Below are 20065 nucleotides of genomic sequence, written 5' to 3'. Positions count from 1 at the left end.
GCATAAGTCACTGCGCCATCCGGAACGCAGCGTTATCGCAACTGCACGGACTATCTCGGCACGTCTCACTCGTCACAGCTGATTCCGCTTAATCTACCGCCGACAGCTGACAGTAGCCGTCCTCATTCAATTCACATACAGTTTTTCACAACTGCGGGATCTGTATGGCGTCTCTTCATTCAAAGGAAAAGACACCGTGCCTTCCAATATCAGATATTTCTTTTCGTGACTGAGCCGGCCGGAGTGGCCGAACGGTTCTAGGAGCTACAGTCAGGAACCGCGCGACCGCTACGGTTGCAGGTTCGAATCCTGCCTCGGGCATGGATGTGTGTGATGTCCTTAGGTTAGTTAGGTTTAAGTAGTTCTAAGTCTAGGGGACTGATGACCTCAGATGTTAAGTCCCATAGTGCTCAGAGCCATTTGAACCAATTTTATTCGTGACTGAGGATGGTGCACTCAACAACATTACTCCAGTACTTAGTCATTTGCAGACTAGTAATTATACGAGGTTCGTTGAATAAGTAACGCTCCATTTTTTTTCTCAGAACGTATTTATTGTTAAGATTCAGTACTTGGTGACAATATACATCAACATGTCTTGTTCATGTCCTATTTTTCTACGTAGTCTCCATCACGGTCTATGGCCATACGCTAATGTATTCACTGCTGGTAGAAGCTCTTGTCCTGCAGGCGTAGCCATGTTTCCACTGCAAGACTGATACTCTCGTCATCTTCAAAGTGTGTTCCCCATAGAGAACCTTTAACCGGCCGATAGAGGTGGAAGGGTGCCAGGTCTGGACTGTAGGGTGGATGAGGCAATGATGTCTCACCCAATTTGGCGATGTGTTCCCGAGTTCTTAGACTTGTGTGTGGGCGTGCCTCATCTAGTGGGAGCAAGATTTCTGCTGTTTTCTTGTCCGATCGAACACGTCGGAAACGCTTCTTGATTTTACACTACTGGCCATTGAAATTCCTACACCAAGAAGAAATGCAGATGATAAACGGGTATTAATTGGACAAATATAATGTACTAGAACTGACATGTCATTACATTTTCACGCAATAGGGTGCATAGATCCTGAGAAATCAGTACCCAGAGCAACCACCTCTGGCGGTAATAACGGCCTTGATATGCCTGGGCATTGAGTCAAACAGAGCTTGGATGGCGTGAACAGGTACAGCTGCCCATGCTGCTTCAACACGATACCACAGTTCATCAAGAGTAGTGACTGGCATATTGTGACGAGCCAGTTGCTCGGCCACCATTGACCAGACGTTTTCAATTGGTGAGAGATCTTGAGAATGTGCTGGCCAGGGCAGCAGTCGAACATTTTCTGTATACAGAAAGGCCCGTACAGGACATCCAGCATGCGGTCGTGCATTATCCTGTTGAAATGTAGGGATTCAGAGGGATCGAATGAAGGGTAGAGCCACGGGTCACAACACAACTGAAATGTAACGTCCACTGCTGAAAGTGCTGGCACCCCATAACATCACGCCGGGTGATACGTCAGTATGGCGATAACGAATAAACGCTTCCCATGTGTGTTCACCGTGATGTCGCCAAACACGGTTTCGACCATTCAGAACCTCGATTCATCCGAAAAAATGACATTTTGCCATTCGTGCATCCTTGTTCATCGTCGAGATCACCATCGCCGGCGCTCCTGTCTGTGATGCAGCGTCAAGGGTAGCCGCAACCACGGTCTCCGAGCTGATCATGCTGCTGCAAAGGTCGTCGCACTGTTCGTGCAGATGGTTGTTGTCTTGCAAACGTCACCATCTGTTGACTCAGGGATCGAGACGTGGCTGCACGATCCGTTACAGACATGCGAATAAGATGCCTGTCATCTCGACTGCTAGTGATACGAGGCCGTTGGGATCCGGCACGGCGTTCCGTATTACCCTCCTGAACCCACCGATTCCATATTCTGCTAGCAGTAATTGGATCTCGACCAATGCGAGTAGCAATCTCGCGATACGTTAAATCGCAATCGCGATAGTCTACAATCCGACCTTTATCAAAGTCCCAAACGTGATGGTACGCATTTCTCCTCCGTACACGAGGCATCACAATAACGTTTCGCCGGCCGAGGTGGTCGAGCGGTTCTAGGGGCTACAGTCTGGAACCGCGCGACCGCTGCCGTCGCAGGCTCGAATCCTGCCGCCGGGATGGATGTGCGTGATGTCCTTAGGTTAGGTCCAAGTAGTTCTAAGTTCTAGTGGACTGATGACCTTCGAAGTTAAGTCCCATAGTGCTTAGAGCCATTTTGAACAACGTTTCACCAGGCAACGCCGGTCAACTGTACGAGAAATCGGTTGGAAACTTTCCTCGTCTCAGCAAGTTGTAGGTGTCGCCACCGGCGCCAACCTTGTGTGAATGCTCTGAAAAGCTAACCATTTGCATAGCACAGCATCGTCTTCCTGTCGGTTAAATTTCGCGTCTGTAGCACGTCATCCTCGTGGTGTAGCAATTTTAATGTCCAGTAGTGTATATTGACGCCAAATTCTGAGTCTTAACTATAAGAAATGTGGGGCATTATTGAACGACCCTCGTATAATTATTAGTCTACAAATCACGTAAGTACTGTTGTAATGTTTTTCAGTAAACCATCAGCAGTCAGGAATAGAAATATCTGCTATTGGAATGCACGGTGTCTTTTCCTTTGAAAGAAGAGACGCCATACAGATCCCGCAGCTGTGAAACCCTATGTAAATTGAATGGGGATGGCCGCTGACAGCTGTTAGCGGGGCATTAAGCGGAATCAGCGGCGGCGAGTGAGACGTACCGAGATAGTCCGTGTAGTTGCGATAACGCTGTGTCCCAGATGGCTCAGTGGTTAATGCACCTGCTTACAAGAGAACCTCCCTATCGGCCCCCCGTCAGATTTAGTTATAAGTTGGCACAGTGGATAGGCCTTGAAAAACTGAACACAGATCAAACGAGAAAACAGGAAGAAGTTGTGTGGAACTATGAAAAAGTGAGCAAAATATACACTCCTGGAAATGGAAAAAGGAACACATTGACACCGGTGTGTCAGACCCACCATACTTGCTCCGGACACTGCGAGATCACACGCACGGCACAGCGGACACACCAGGAACCGCGGTGTTGGCCGTCGAATGGCGCTAGCTGCGCAGCATTTGTGCACCGCCGCCGTCAGTGTCAGCCAGTTTGCCGTGGCATACGGAGCTCCATCGCAGTCTTTAACACTGGTAGCATGCCGCGACAGCGTGGACGTGAACCGTATGTGCAGTTGACGGACTTTGAGCGAGGGCGTATAGTGGCCATGCGGGAGGCCGGGTGGACGTACCGCCGAATTGCTCAACACGTGGGGCGTGAGGTCTCCACAGTACATCGATGTTGTCGCCAGTGGTCGGCGGAAGGTGCACGTGCCCGTCGACCAGGGACCGGACCGCAGCGACGCACGGATGCACGCCAAGACCGTAGGATCCTACGCAGTGCCGTAGGGGACCGCACCGCCACTTCCCAGCAAATTAGGGACACTGTTGCTCCTGGGGTATCGGCGAGGACCATTCGCAACCGTCTCCATGAAGCTGGGCTACGGTCCCGCACACCGTTAGGCCGTCTTCCGCTCACGCCCCAACATCGTGCAGCCCGCCTCCAGTGGTGTCGCGACAGGCGTGAATGGAGGGACGAATGGAGACGTGTCGTCTTCAGCGATGAGAGTCGCTTCTGCCTTGGTGCCAATGATGGTCGTATGCGTGTTTGGCGCCGTGCAGGTGAGCGCCACAATCAGGACTGCATACGACCGAGGCACACAGGGCCAACACCCGGCATCATGGTGTGGGGAGCGATCTCCTACACTGGCCGTACACCACTGGTGATCGTCGAGGGGACACTGAATAGTGCACGGTACATCCAAACCGTCATCGAACCCATCGTTCTACCATTCCTAGACCGGCAAGGGAACTTGCTGTTCCAACAGGACAATGCACGTCCGCATGTATCCCGTGCCACCCAACGTGCTCTAGAAGGTGTAAGTCAACTACCCTGGCCAGCAAGATCTCCGGATCTGTCCCCCATTGAGCATGTTTGGGACTGGATGAAGCGTCGTCTCACGCGGTCTGCACGTCCAGCACGAACGCTGGTCCAACTGAGGCGCCAGGTGGAAATGGCATGGCAAGCCGTTCCACAGGACTACATCCAGCATCTCTACGATCGTCTCCATGGGAGAATAGCAGCCTGCATTGCTGCGAAAGGTGGATATACACTGTACTAGTGCCGACATTGTGCATGCTCTGTTGGCTGTGTCTATGTGCCTGTGGTTCTGTCAGTGTGATCATGTGATGTATCTGACCCCAGGAATGTGTCAATAAAGTTTCCCCTTCCTGGGACAATGAATTCACGGTGTTCTTATTTCAATTTCCAGGAGTGTACCAACTGAGTAGTCCATGCACATGATTGGCATCATCAAGGATAATGAGAGCTCAGGAGCGCCGTGGTCCCGTGGTTAGCGTGAGCAGCTACAGAATTTTAGGAGATTTCCGTTACCTTGGCAGCAAACCATGACAGGTGAAGCAGAGAAGATATAAAATGGAGACAGGCAACAATAAGAAAAGAATTTATGAAAATAGGAATTTGTTAACACTGAATACCATGTACAGACACCAAGTCGCATGTGGGTGGCCTGTCCCAAGGATGGGAGAAAGTTGGTTGCGAACTCCTGAATGAAGAGCAGTTTGAAATGAAAATAGAGGATTAAAAGAAACTCATGGTATAATTGAAACTTACAGCGTACATAGAGGGTCATCCAGGCTGGAATGTTGAGACATTCACCAGATTCAGTGTTTGAAAAATACGGAAAAGGAAGGAGAGATAAAAATGGTTCACGTTTGAATCAGCTGGTGGCTGGCTGGCGGGAGTGGAGACAGAGGGAGATGGCATAAGGTCGAGTGCTCTGTCAGGACGTTGGAATGAAGCCAAGAGTACCTACTCTGTCAGGAAGCTGGACCACAAAAGAGAAAAGCCAGTGACTGTTTCTCTCCAGAACTCTCCAGCGTCCACACATGTGACCCACATCCCACACTCGCTATTGGCTAAATCTATGGCACGAATTCAGCAGCAACTTTTTACTGTATCGACTTACGGAAAAGAAATTTATGGCACAAGCCTACTAAAAGAAAGGATCAGCTAATTGGACACTTTCTGAGGCATCAAGGAACGTGAATTTGGAGATGGAGGGTACGTGCAACATGTTTCGTTAGTCTGCTCGCAAACTGTGGTGAAGATTTACTATCCTGAGACTTATATTCTCTTGTCTTTCACTTGATGAATAGTACGAGGGCCGTTTCAAAAGTCCGTGCAAAAATAAAAACTACTTACGTGTTTGGGGTAAACGTTTTTTATTTTTCGACATAGACGCCTTTTAGACTTGTACACTTCGTCCAGCAGTGTTCTAATTTGTTGATCCCTTCCGAATAATAGGAATTGTCCAAGTCTGCAAAATAGCTATTATTTTTTGCAATCACCTCCTCGTTTCAATGAAATCTTTGTCCCGCCAGCCATTTCTTCAAATTGGGGAACAAATAGTAGCCCGAGGGAGCCAAGTCTGGAGAATAGGGGCGATGTGAAACGAATTGGAATCCTATTTCCATTAATTTTGCGACCACAACTGCTGTGGTTTGTGCTGGTGCACTGTCGTGATGGAAAATGGTCCAATCGCCGGCGTTTTTCTTGCATCTCAGCTTTCAAACGGTCCAGTAAGGATGAATAATATTCACCGGTAATAGTTTTATCCTTTTCCAGATAGTCGATGAGGATTACCCATTGCGAATCCCAAAAGACAGTCGCGATAACCTTTCCGGCCGAAGGAATGGTCTTCGCCTTTTTTGGTGCAGATTCTCCCTTGGTAACCCATTGCTTAGATTGTTCTTTGGTCTCAGGAGTATAGTAATGTATCCCTGTTTCATTCGCTGTAAGGAAACGACGCTTAAAGTCCTGCGGATTCTTCCTGAACAACTGCAAAAAATCCTTACAACAGTTCACACTATTCCGTTTTTGGTCAAGCGTCAGCAATGGTGGAACGCGTCTTGTGGATAACTTTCTCATGTCCAAATCTTTATGCAAAATATTTTGTGCCCGTTCATTCGAGATGCCCACAGCACTAGCAATTTAACGCACCTTAACTCTTCTGTCATCCATAACCTTATCATGGATTTTATCAATGATTTCTGGAGTCGTAACCTCCACAGGGTGTCCAGAACGTTCAGCATCACATGTGCCCATATGGCCACTACGAAAATTTTGAAAGCACTTATAAACTGTTCTAGTCGAAGGTGCATAGTCACTGTAATGTTTATCAAGCTTCTAGTTAGTCTCCTGAGGCGTTTTGCTTTCATAAAGTAATGTATAATCACCATACGAAATTCTTGAAATTCTTTTTCGCCCATTTTTTGACAATCACTCGACTGCCTTGATTCACACGAATGCTAAACACAAAGAAATAGACCAATACGGCTGAAACTTGGTGTGCGTTCTTTCCAAAAATGCTACTAACTAAACATCACCTCGATAAGCGCCAGTGGTGCCATCTGTCGGACTTTGCACGGACTTTTCAAACGCCCTTCGTATTTAAAAGTGCCTGGAGACCATAATCTGACATTTCACCTCGGTTGCTCGGTGCCTGGCCAGGGTGTCACATAAGTAGCAGTTGGCTAAAACATTAATCTCTGCAGCGTTTACTTTTCATGTTGGGCTTTGACCAGCAACATAAAAGAAAAGATTGCCATTGATATGATTTACTGCACTTAAACAGTGAAAGCAACGTGCAGTCTGAAAAACTGCTTGATTCTTTTTCTGTTTTGTTAATAAAGGCGGTGGATGCCACGTCTACAACTGAGCACTGCCAAGATGTAATAAAATATTACCTGGCAATGCATATTCTCCTTTTTTATGTGATGCCTGGGAGAGCATTGCAGAAAATAAATTAAAGAAAGGGATTAGTGTTATGTGATTCCTCTACTGTAAACTCCACAGATTTTATAAAATGGGGTAGAAAATGTTCAAATGTGTGAAAAATCTTATGGGAGTTGACTGCTAAAGTCATCAGTATCTAAGATTACACACTATTTAACTTAAGTTATCCTAAGGACAAACACACACACACACCCATGCCCGAGGGAGGACTCGAACCTCCATCGGGACCAGCCGCACAAAATGGGGTAGGTCTGATAAGAAAACAATACCTTTGACAGACTGATTTTGTATTTCCTTTTATAAAACACAATGAATAAGTATCAGTACACACATACATTACGCGAGAGAGAGGGACAGGCAAAAACATTTCCACATTATGACATTCCTTTTGCATTAACAACCAGCCAACAATCTACCCCCTTTTTTGTAACTGTTATTTTTCTTTCACTTCCCATATTGAAATCCACAAAAATATTCTTCTTTGTGTTGCAGTATAATTTTTAAAGTCCCATTGTGTATTTCAATGATTTACACTGACATTGCAAGCTGCTGTTTATTACCCACTCATTTAGACAGTGCAACCCGGCCTCCACTAGCACTTCCCGTGCTTGGCAACACTAGGTCACACAGAGTGCCCATCATTGGATTGCTGAGCCATCTCGAATCACAGTGTTTATGAGAGAAAAGAGAAAACCCACATATCAGAGCATAATTTTGTACAGGGTGAATCACAGTTTGTTAGTGTGAGCAAAATGAAACAAGACACGGTGACTGCAGTTTGGGATCTATGCCATAGGTTTTCCATGAATATGTCGACGCAAAATCATAACAAGTGTTTCTTATTAATATGTTATTTAACTCTCAACCTCGCCGGCCGCGGTGGTCTCGCGGTTAAGGCGCTCAGTCCGGAACCGCGCGACTGCTACGGTCGCAGGTTCGAATCCTGCCTCGGGCATGGATGTGTGTGATGTCCTTAGGTTAGTTAGGTTTAAGTGGTTCTGAGTTCTAGGGGACTGATGACCACAGATGTTAAGTCCCATAGTGCTCAGAGCCATTTGAACCATTTTTTTTGAACTCTCAACCTCTTTGATACTGTGGTTATATGAAATGTTAAAACGGTTTCAGAATACATAAATCACATGTTTATAACTTGTAGCACGAGATTGTGGGCTCATGAAGTCAGACAAGTGTACCAAGAGGTGTTTAACTGTTTGCATAGATCCATCACCAGTGAGGTAACCACAATCAGCAGCGGCATATTTCATAAAACAGACAACCACGTGTAGCAGATTACAGGTGTACATAAAATGAGCTTTGGTGAGTTCAAGATAATACAGTGCAGTCATATTCGTAATGTGACATCTACATAATCTCTTTCCACAGCTTTTTAATTTCCTTTTGACGCTGATGTAGCTCTTGCATTCACTCATCACTGGACTTCTAAGGCTTTTTGGATTCGTTTGGCGTGAGCTTTCCTCTGACTTGAATTTTCTATAACTATGAGGCTATTAGCGAGTTATCTGAGACAGTATCTTCCATATACCTTGTATCTTTCAATTAAATACAAATTTTCACTTTAAAACTTTTATTCTCAACATATACCATGCATACATACACTATGTGATCAAAAGTATCCGGACACGTGGCTGAAAATGTCTTACAAGATCGTGGCGACCTGCATCAGTAATGCTGAAATTCAATATGGTGTTGGCCGACCCTTAGAAATGACACGCTCGACTCTCGCAAGCATACGTTCAGTCGGCCGGTGTGGCCGTGCGGTTCTAGGTGCTTCAGTCTGGAACCGCGTGACCGCTACGGTCGCAGGTTCGAATCCTGCCTCGGGCATGGATGTGTGTGATGTCCTTAGGTTAGTTAGGTTTAAGCAGTTCTAAGATCTAGGGGACTGATGACCACAGATGTTAAGTCCCATAGTGCTCAGAGCCATTTGAACCATACGTTCAGTCATGTGGTGGAAGGTTTCTTGGGGAATGGCAGCTCATTCTTCATGGAGTGCTGCACTGAGGAAAGGTATCGATGTTGGTGGATGAGGCCTGGCATGAAGTCGGCATTCCAAAACATTCCAAAGGTGTTTGATAGGATTCATGTCAGGAACCATTACAGAGATGTTATTGTTGTGTAACCACTCCGCCAGAGGCCGTGCATTAGGAAGAGGTGCTCGATCGTGTTGAAAGATGCAATCGTCATCCCCAATCTGCTCTTCAAAATTGGGAAGCAAGAAGGTGCTTAAAACTTCACTGTAGGCCTGTGCCGTGATAGTGCCATGCACAACAACAAGAGATACAAGCCCCCTCCATGAGAAACATGACCACACGATATCACCACCGCCTCTGAATTTTACTCTTGGCACTACAAACACTGGCAGATGACGTTCAATGGGCATTCGCAATACCCATACCATGCCATCGGATCGCCGCATTCGCCACCGCAATTTAACACTCCACACAACGGTTTTCCACTGTTTAATCGGCTAAAGTTTACACTCCTTATACCAAGCGAGTTGTCGTTTGATATTTACCAGCATGATGTGTGGCTTATGAGCAGCCACTCGACTGTGAAATCCAAGTTTTGGAATCCACTTGCAATGGATCGTGATGGAGTTTGGAATTCCTGTGTGATGGTGTGGATAGATGTCTGCATATTACACATTACGACCTTCTTCAACTGTCAGTAGTCTGTCAGTCAACAGACGAGGTCAACTTGTATGCTTTTGTGCTGTATGTCTCCCATCACGTTTGCACTTCACTATCACACCGGAAACAGTGGACCTAGGGATGTTAAGGAGTGTGGAAATCTCATGTACAAACATATGACACAAATGACGCCAGATCACCTGACCACATTCGAAGTCCGTGAGTTCCACATGGCACCCCATTCTGCTCTCTCACAAGGTCTAATGACTACTGAGGTCGCTGATATGGAGTACCTGGTAGTAGGTGGCAGCGCAATGTACCTAATATGAAAAACGTATGTTTTTGGGGCTTTCCAGATACTTTTGATCAGATAGTGTACAGCTGACTCCCCTTGATGGGAATGAATCCACAACCTTCGGTGTGTGTGCTCATTTACATCCCACCTCTACCAGGAATCTGAAATTAGTATGGAGGACATGAAGAGGGACTGTGGGTAGGTGGGACCAGTTCGGACAGTGGTTCAGCCGAGATGTGTGCTGAGACAGTCTACATAACTATGACAAACATTGTGTCTGAGTGGCAAAGTGGTTGACACAACTGCTTAGTAAGCAGGAAATCTCATTGAGTCCTGGTCCGTTATACATTTTCACTCATCACTGCTGATTCCCAGTGAATTCCCGATGCATCTGATCTCATGTTCCTCTCCTTTCCTTTATCCCCCCCCCCCCAACACCTTCAATTTACGTAATAATACTTTTATTGTCTCACTTTGGCTCACAGTAGTGCTGTGGGACCTCTTCACCTGAATCAACACCATAGCCATACTCATTTTCATGCTACAGCAATTTATAATTTCGCACAATGCTGATTCATAACAGTCGTTATATCAGCATTGTGCGAAATTATAAATTGCTGTAGCATGAAAATGAGTATGGATGGCTATGGTGTTGATTCAGGTTAAGAGGTCCCACAACACTACTGTGACCCAAAGTGAGACAATAAAAGTATTATTACGTAAATTGAAGGTGTTGGGGGGGGGGGGGATAAAGGAAAGGAAAGAAACTAATGAGATCAGCTGCATCGGGAATTCACAGGGAATTCCCTACATTGGTACGATGACATCACAAGCAAAACAAATGCTTCACAACAAACATGTACAGTCGTGGACAAAACGAGTGAGACTCCTCGTCTTTTCGTTATGTTAATCCGTACAGCTTTAAAGTCTGCTACACAGCATAACAGGCAAGGCGACGAAGTACTACCAACATACTATGTGCAGGTGTGAAATTGAAAAACTATCCGAATTTTGTCGGTCTGTTTTCAATCATGGTTCAAATGGGTCTGAGCACTATGGGACTTAACATCTGAGGTCGTCAGTCCCCTAGAACTTAGAACTACTTAAACCTAACTAACCTAAGGACATCACACACATCCATGCCCAAGGCCACCATGGCCCGCTCAATCATGGTTATGACTATATTAAGGTGATTAGTGTGTTAAACACGACACATAAATATAAGGTATAAATCGAACAAGAAACGCTAAGTAGTATGAACCGTACTAATAAAAATGAATTTCAGCTTATCCAGATAACATAACTGTTTTAGTAAGACAAAGTACCCCAGATCGTTACAAAGTAGCAAAATATTATGCGCATTCGGCCGCGAAACTGTCTGTGTCGACGTCCAGACCAGTCATACTGGATTACCGTTGCTGACCTACCATGAAAATGTGCAAATTTAGCAATGTGTGAAGATTCATAACGAAATTCAGGTAAAAATTATTCAGTGCCACATGTAAGTCAATTCAGTTATTGACAGAAGTGGAAAAAGTAGGCAGTAACAAGTATGAAATTCTACAAGCTTTTCATATTTACATCTACAGGGCTCAGGTACAAAATAAAGGTAGAAATAAAACGTAATGGGGGCGAGAGAATTTCTTAAAATTGTTTTACTGATAGTCTATCTGCCTCCATCGAAATTAGAACCGAAAACAAACACCTTTCACTACACTAGCAGACAACCCAGGCAAACAGCCCTCTATTTTTACCCCAGACATGAATAAGCCGGCAATTTCGCAATGAAAATGCCAAAATGATCTGCAGTTTCTGTTGCATAGAGCTTTGTGGATTCAAAAACAAGAATTTTCTACCTTTATGTCACCACTTATGTGACAATCATTCGGGATGTTTATCGAAATAACTAAATACTGTTATTAAGCGAGTAAATTTAGTAGGATAATTCTGCCCCACCTCAGGAAATAAACTGCTACATAGCTGCCAAACCTATTCTACAATGTTTCAAATTCTCCATTAGACTCACCACAGCCATAAAACGTTCATTAGCCGAAGCGATTCTTAAGCTAGCTACGAATGGGAATGCTCGCACTTATAAAACGCGGTGACATTAATACTGGGATCTGAATTACCACGTGTATAGGCAAATGGATTTTATTTGAATTCCTGTTAACGTTATTTGGTTCGAAAGCATAGCTACAAGTAATACGCTGATGTATGGACTGCAACTGGAACATTTCGAATAAAGAGTAGGGGGAATTATTTATGCGGCCCTCATCTTCAGTAACTGTCGTTGCTATTTTCGTTGTTAGGATTTTGTCACCTAAATCGTTAAAAATGGAATCCTAGTAGTCTCACTTTCTTTACCATCTATCTGTCTGTGCATAGTATGTTGGTAGCACTTTGTCGCCTTGCCTGTTATGCTGTGTATCAGACTTTAAAGCTGTGCAGATCAGCATAACGAAAAGGCGAAGGGTCTCACTCGTTTTGTCCACGACTGTACACACAGGATGTATCTGTTGTGGACTCTGCCATTGTTTAAGCTTTAATCATGGTTTAGTTCTTAGAAATTCGAATGTGGAAGTTTGAGCGATGAGGGAATAAATGTTTCACATCGAAAATAAATAAATGAAATAAGAGTGGGCCTTACTTGTCCACAGCAGCGAGTGGAAACTGTAGATGGAAAGCAATGGTTGAATACATTAGTCTGGTTCAAATGGGTGTAGTTTGGAGTAGTTACACAGCAGTATACAGCGTGACACAGGAGAGCTGACTGAAACCAGTACACTTCCATTACTTTACTTACAAGTAGCTAGAACCCTCATTGTGCTACTACTTGAGTCGAGCAGTGGTATCCGTGACTGATACACCACGGTGTGACGCCGGACTCTGCAGCGGTTCGCAGCAGCAGCACCGGACGTGGGCGGCGGCACCGCCGGAGCCGGGCCAGTGGACGGTGCGCGCGCTGTCGCTGCCGCTACCGCCGCCGCCCCGCGCAGCCCACCCCACAGGCGCCTCCTCCCCTGGCGCCGCCCCCGGCGCCTCGCCGCCCCCGGGCGCCGCGCCAGGCTCAGGGCGCGGGCTGCGGCTGTCGGCGCCGCTGCAGCTGACCGTCTTCCGGCCGTTGGGTGTCGCCTTCTCGCTGCCGCCCACGCTGCGGGTGGGCGAGACGGCGCAGGTGGACGTCCACATCGCCAACAGCGCCGCCTCCTGCATAGACGTGAGTAGCTCCAGGAACTAGCTCTACAACTTCCCCCAATTACTGAAACTACTAGCCACGTGGGATTACCCGAGCGATCTAAGGCGCTGCAGTCATGGACTGTGCGGCAGGTCCCAGCGGAGGTTCGAGTCCTACCTCAGGCATAGGTGTGTGTGTTTGTCCTTAGGATAATTTAGGTTAAGTAGTGTGTAAGCTTAGGGGCTGATGACCTCAGCAGTTAAGTCCCATAAGATTTCACACACATTTGAACATTGTGAACTGAAATTACGAGGCGATTCAACAAGTACCCACAGTAGGAATGGAGACGACTTATTTCTTTTTCTAAAGCAAATTATTTCCTTCACAAGGGACAACACTTTCCGCCTGTCCTGTTATTGAATGTTGATGGATGAGGAACAGACTTGTCTCGTTGGCAAGGGGATCCGAAACCAACTACACAACACGCACCCAAACTGTATCCCTCCACAACAAATAACACACTAATGTGTATACTGTCGATTACACTACTGGCCATTAAAATTGCTACACCACAAAGATGACGTGCTACAGGAGCGAAATTTAACCGAGAGGAAGAAGCTGCTGTGATATGCAAATGATTAGCTTTTCACAGCATTCACACAAGGTTGGCGCCGGTGGCGACACCTACAACGTGCTGACATGAGGAAAGCTTCCAACCGATTTCTCATACACAAACAGCAGTTAACCGGCGTTGCCTGGTGAAACGTTGTTGTGATGCCTCGTGTAAGGAGGAGAAATGCGCACCATCACGTTTCCGACTTTGACAAAGGTCGGACTGTAGCCTATCGCGATTGCGGTTTATCCTATCGCGACATTGCTGCTCGCGTTGGTCGAGACCCAATGACTGTTAGCAGAATACGGAATAGATGGCTTCAGGAGGGTAATACGGAACGCCGTGCTGGATCCCAACGCCCTCGTATCACTAGAAGTCGAGATGACAGGCATCTTATCCGCATGGCTGTAACGGATCGTGCAGCCACGTCTCGATCCCTGAGTCAACAGATGGGGACGTTTGCAAGACGACAACCATCTGCACGAACAGTTCGGCGACGTTTGCAGCAGCACGGACTATCAGCTAGGAGACCACGGCTGCGGTTACCCTTGACGCTGCATCACAGACAGGAGCGCCTGCGATGGTGTACTCGACGAGAAACCTGGGTGCACGAATGGAAAAACGTCATTTTTTCAGATGAATCCAGGTTCTGTTTACAGCGTCATGATGGTCGCATCCATGTTTGGCAACATTGCGGTGAACGCACATTGGAAGCGTGTATTCGTCATCGCCATACTGGCGTATCACCCGGCGTGATGGTATGGGGTGCCATTGGTTACACGACTCGGTCACCTCTTGTTCGCAATGACGGCATTTTGAACAGTGGACGTTACATTTCAGATGTGTTGCGACCCGTCGCTCTACCCTTCATTCGATCCCTGCGAAACCCTACATTTCAGCAGGGTAATGCACGACTACATGCTGCAGGTCCTGTACGGGCCTTTCTGGATACAGAAAATGTTCGACTGCTGCCCTGGTCAGCACATTCTCCGTATCTCTCACCAACTGAAAACGTCTGTTCAATGGCAGCCGAGCAATTGCCTCGTCACAATACACCAGTAACTACTCTTGATGAACTGTGGTATCGTGTTGAAGCTGCATGGGCAGCTGTACCTGTACACGCTATCCGAGCTCTGTTAATGCCCAGGCGTATCAAGGCCGTTATTACGGCCAGAGGTGGTTGTTCTGGGTACTGTTTCTTACGATCTGTGCACCCAAATTGCGTGAAAATGTAATCACATGTCATTTCTAATATAATATATTAGTGCAATGAATACCCGTTTATCGTCTGCATTTCTTCTTGGTGTAGCAATTGTAATGGCCAGTAGTGTAAATCATTGGAGGATATTGTATCTTTATCATCTTTATTACCTATATGGTAATGCTCTACTGGGCAAACAAAAGGGATTGTAACACAAACAAATTATTTATAAACGCACTGGAAATAACATTTCACAAACTTGGGATAAGATAATACACTGGAGGAGTGAAGCAAGACAGGGAAAAGAACAATATACTTTACAACAAGCAATATTAGTTTTGAAACAAATTTTAAAATTAAGATGGTTGTTTTAGTGATATATTTTTTTCTAGTGATTATTATAGTGATTTTTCATTTATGAAATTACCATTTCTTAATGAAGCTAGATGTTTAAGGAAGGTATAAACATCGTACATTCTAGGTGCGAAACGAGAACTTTGCTGATGACTTAGCAGCGATCAGAATAACCAAAATAGGCCATAGAAAAACTATGCAACATAGCAGCAAAGGAAAGTCACCAAATATTTTGTATGAAAACCCACTGCATGGAATATCCATATCAAAAGAGCGGCATAGTCCTATTTGACGCTTAAAATGGCCGATTTTGCAATTATCCTCCTTCAAATATCTTGGAAACATATTAGTCCATTAGGACTGGATAGTAGAGCAAATCTAAGAAAAAAAATGACACTTCAAAAGGAGTTTGGAATGACATAGAACAAGTACAACAAGAAAGTAATACTGTGCAATGCTAAACAGCCACATAAAAAGATAGTTCTTTCACCTAAAGTATCATATACATCAGAGACGATTACAATTGGAGGGCACTTTAAAGCAGCAAAAGTTGAAAAACAGGAGTCCGCAAGTCTTGCGGAAATGTGTGTGTTGCCCCCCACACAAGAAAACAGAATTTGAGTGAGGAATAGAACCTCTGACTTCTAAACGTACGAGGGTAATCCCAAAAGTAAGGTCTTCTATTTTCTATAAGTACAGAACTCTGTTTGTGTGGCAGTTGGTCACACTGTTATGAAGAGTGCTTCACGCGCTGTGTGTAAACATGTGCTCATGCTGAGGCGCTCAGTCTTGGCTTGGCAGCTGTTGAGAATGGAGCTCCCGTTGCATGTTACCGCCAAGTGCGAATTGTGCGCAGTTATTCGGTTTTTGAACGCAAAGGGCACTGCGCCGAGTTAAATCCGTCGCCAATTGACGGAAGTGCATGGTAAGTCGTGCATGAACGTCAAAAATGTCCGTAGTTGGTGTAGAGAGTTTGTGGCTGGTCGGATCGAAATCACGACGAAGAAAGGAGCGGGAGACCGTCAATTTCTGAGGAGACAGTGTTGAAGGTTGAGCAAAGCACGCGTGAAGATCGGCGGATCACCCTGGATGATCTCTGCACCTGAGATTTCCCGAAGCACCGCTCACAGAATTTTAAAGGAAACATTGAACTACCGGAAAGTGTGAGCGTGCTGACTGAGGACCACATGAGGCAACGAGTTGATGCTTCCCGCGCATTACTTCACCACCTTGCAGCCGAACAGGACAAATTTCAACTGGTTCAAATGGCTCTGAGCACTATGGGACTTAACATTTGAGGTCATCAGTCCCCTAGAACCTAGAGCTACTTAAACCTAACTAACCTAAGGACATCACAAACATCCATGACCGAGGCAGGATTCGAACCTGCGACCGTAGCGGTCGCGCGGTTCCAGACTGAAGCGCCTAGAACCGCTCGGCCACATCGGCCTGCCAGGACAACTTTCTGGACGCAATTGTCACAGGTGACGAGACCCGGGCATACCACTTTTCACCAGGGACTAAGCAACAATCACGTCAGTGGTGGCATCCTTCTTCGCCAAAGCACCGGAAATTCAAACAAACACAGTCTGGAGGTGAAGTCATGACAACCGTTTTTTTTTTTTTTTTTTGGATCGGAAAGGGGTATTGTTGGTTGACTTTATGGCCACTGGGACCGCAATTAACGCTGGCAGGTAGTGTGAGACTCAAACGAGCAATTCAGAACCGAAGAAGAGGAATGTTGAGCAAGGACGTACACATTCTCCATGATAACGCACGCCCACACATCGCTCGGCAAACCGTTGCTCTCCTGCAACAGTTTCAGTGGAACATAATCACCCACCGACCCTATAGTCCTGACCTTGCGCCCAGTGACTATCACCTGTTCCCTAGGTTAAAAGAACATTTGGCCGGAAAGCGATTCAACTCCGACGACGAGGTGAATGAAGAGGTTCATAACTTTCTGAACAGCATGGCGGCGAGCTGGTATGACATGGGCATACAAAAACTGCCACAGCGTCTACAAAAATGCATCGACATAAATAGTGATTATGTCGAAAAATAGCTAAATGTTCAAGCTGTAAACCGATGTCAACCATTGTAGAAATAAACAGTTCTATGTACTTATAAAAAAAATTGGAGAACTTACTCGTAAATAGATGAGTTCACTAATCCTGTACCCAATAGAAACTCTGTAATCATAATTATAGAATGGACAACAATTCTGCTCACCTGGTCCCAAGGCTACTATTCGTTCTGTTCCTCTTCACTGCTACACTAGTCAAGGACGGGAAAATCCCACCGTGGGTCAACAACAAAGTTAGGAAACTACTGCGAAAGCAAAGAGAGCTTCACTGCCAGTTTAAACGCAACCAAAATCTCTCAGAGAAAGAGAAGCTAAACGATGTCAAAGTTAGCGTAAGGAGGGCTATGCGCGAAGCGTTCAGAGAATTCGAAAGTAAAACTCTATCTACCGACTTGACAGAAAATCCTAGGAAATTCTGGTCTTGCGTTAAATCAGTAAGTGGATTGGAACAGCATATCCACTCTGGGATGATAATGGCATTCAAACTGAGGATGACACGCGTAAAGCTGAAATACTAAACACCTTTTTCCAAAGCTGTTTCACAGAGGAAGACCGCACTGCAGTTCCTTCTCTACATCCTCGCACGAACGAAAAAATGGCTGACATCAAAATAAGTGTCCAAGGAATAGAAAAGCAACTGAAATCACTCAACACAGGGAAGTCCACTGGACCTGACGGGATACCAATTCGGTTCTACACAGATTACGCAAAACAACTTGCCCCCCTTCTAACAGCCGTGTACCGTTAGTCTCCAGAGGAACGGAAGGTTCCAAGTGATTGGGAAAGAGCAATGGCAGTTCCAGTTTTCAAGAAGGGTCGTTGAGCCGATTCGCAAGACTATAGGCCTATTTCTCTGACATCGATCTGTTGTAGAATTTTAGAACTTATTTTTTGCTCGCGTATCATGTCATATCTGGAAACACTGAATCTACTCTGTAGGAATCAACATGGATTCCGGAAACAGCGATCGTGTGAGACCCAACTCGCTTTATTTGTTCATGAGACCCATAAGATATCAGACCAGCTGTGTGGCTGGACTGAAAAGTTTTTAGCAAACAGAACACAGCATGTTGTTCTCAATGGAGAGACGTCTACAGACGTTAACCTCTGGCGTGTCACAGGGGAGTGTTATGGGACTATTGCTTTTCACAATATACACTCCTGGAAATGGAAAAAAGAACACATTGACACCGGTGTGTCAGACCCACCATACTTGCTCCGGACACTGCGAGAGGGCTGTACAAGCAATGATCACACGCACGGCACAGCGGACACACCAGGAACCGCGGTGTTGGCCGTCGAATGGCGCTAGCTGCGCAGCATTTGTGCACCGCCGCCGTCAGTGTCAGCCAGTTTGCCATGGCATACGGAGCTCCATCGCAGTCTTTAACACTGGTAGCATGCCGCGACAGCGTGGACGTGAACCGTATGTGCAGTTGACGGACTTTGAGCGAGGGCGTATAGTGGGCATGCGGGAGGCCGGGTCGACGTACCGCCGAATTGCTCAACACGTGGGGCGTGAGGTCTCCACAGTACATCGATGTTGTCGCCAGTGGTCGGCGGAAGGTGCACGTGCCCGTCGACCTGGGACCGGACCGCAGCGACGCACGGATGCACGCCAAGACCGTAGGATCCTACGCAGTGCCGTAGGGGACCGCACCGCCACTTCCCAGCAAATTAGGGACACTGTTGCTCCTGGGGTATCGGCGAGGACCATTCGCAACCGTCTCCATGAAGCTGGGCTACGGTCCCGCACACCGTTAGGCCGTCTTCCGCTCACGCCCCAACATCGTGCAGCCCGCCTCCAGTGGTGTCGCGACAGGCGTGAATGGAGGGACGAATGGAGACGTGTCGTCTTCAGCGATGAGAGTCGCTTCTTCCTTGGTGCCAATGATGGTCGTATGCGTGTTTGGCGCCGTGCAGGTGAGCGCCACAATCAGGACTGCATAAGACCGAGGCACACAGGGCCAACACCCGGCATCATGGTGTGGGGAGCGATCTCCTACACTGGCCGTACACCACTGGTGATCGTCGAGGGGACACTGAATAGTGCACGGTACATCCACACCGTCATCGAACCCATCGTTCTACCATTCTTAGACCGGCAAGGGAACTTGCTGTTCCAACAGGACAATGCACGTCCGCATGTATCCCGTGCCACCCAACGTGCTCTAGAAGGTGTTCTTATTTCAATTTCCAGGAGTGTATATAAATGACCTTGTAGATAGTATCGGAAGTTCCGTGCGGCTTTTCGCGGATGATGCTGTAGTATACAGAGAAGTTGGAGCATTAGAAAATTGCAGCGAAATGCAGGAAGATCTGCAGCGGATAGGCACTTGGTGCAGGGAGTGGCAACTGACCCTTAACATAGACAAATTTAATGTACTGCGAATACATAGAAAGAAGGATCCTTTATTGTATGATTATATGATAGCGGAACAAACACTGGTAGCAGTTACTTCTGTAAAATTATGCGTACGGAACGATTAGAGTTGGAATGATCGTATAAAATTAATTTTTGGTAAGGCGGGTGCCAGGTTGAGATCCATTGGGAGAGTTCTTAGAAAATGTAGTCCATCAACAAAGGAGGTGGCTTACAAAACACTCGTCGACCTATACTTGAGTATTACTCATCAGTGTGGGATCCGTACCAGGTCGGGTTGACGGAGGATATGGAGAAGATCCAAAGAAGAGCGGCGCGTTTCGTCGCAGGGTTATTTGGTAAGCGTGATAGCGTTACTGAGATG

At 46.3% G+C, this 20065-nt stretch overlaps 1 protein-coding gene across 1 annotated transcript in view; it reads left to right on the top strand.

Moving 5' to 3' along the window:
* Window positions 1-20065, top strand: part of LOC126214956 (C3 and PZP-like alpha-2-macroglobulin domain-containing protein 8) — an 877403-nt gene that overhangs the window by 687054 nt on the left and 170284 nt on the right. Inside the window, exons 13-14 of the mRNA XM_049941592.1 lie at window positions 12782-12914; window positions 12993-13106. Of these exons, the coding sequence (XP_049797549.1) occupies window positions 12782-12914; window positions 12993-13106 (247 nt within the window). The remainder of the gene's footprint in view (window positions 1-12781; window positions 12915-12992; window positions 13107-20065) is intronic.

This window comes from Schistocerca nitens, chromosome 12 (assembly GCF_023898315.1).
Source record: "Schistocerca nitens isolate TAMUIC-IGC-003100 chromosome 12, iqSchNite1.1, whole genome shotgun sequence".
Taxonomy (NCBI): domain Eukaryota; kingdom Metazoa; phylum Arthropoda; class Insecta; order Orthoptera; family Acrididae; genus Schistocerca; species Schistocerca nitens.
This window is presented reverse-complemented; position numbering and strand designations above follow the sequence as displayed.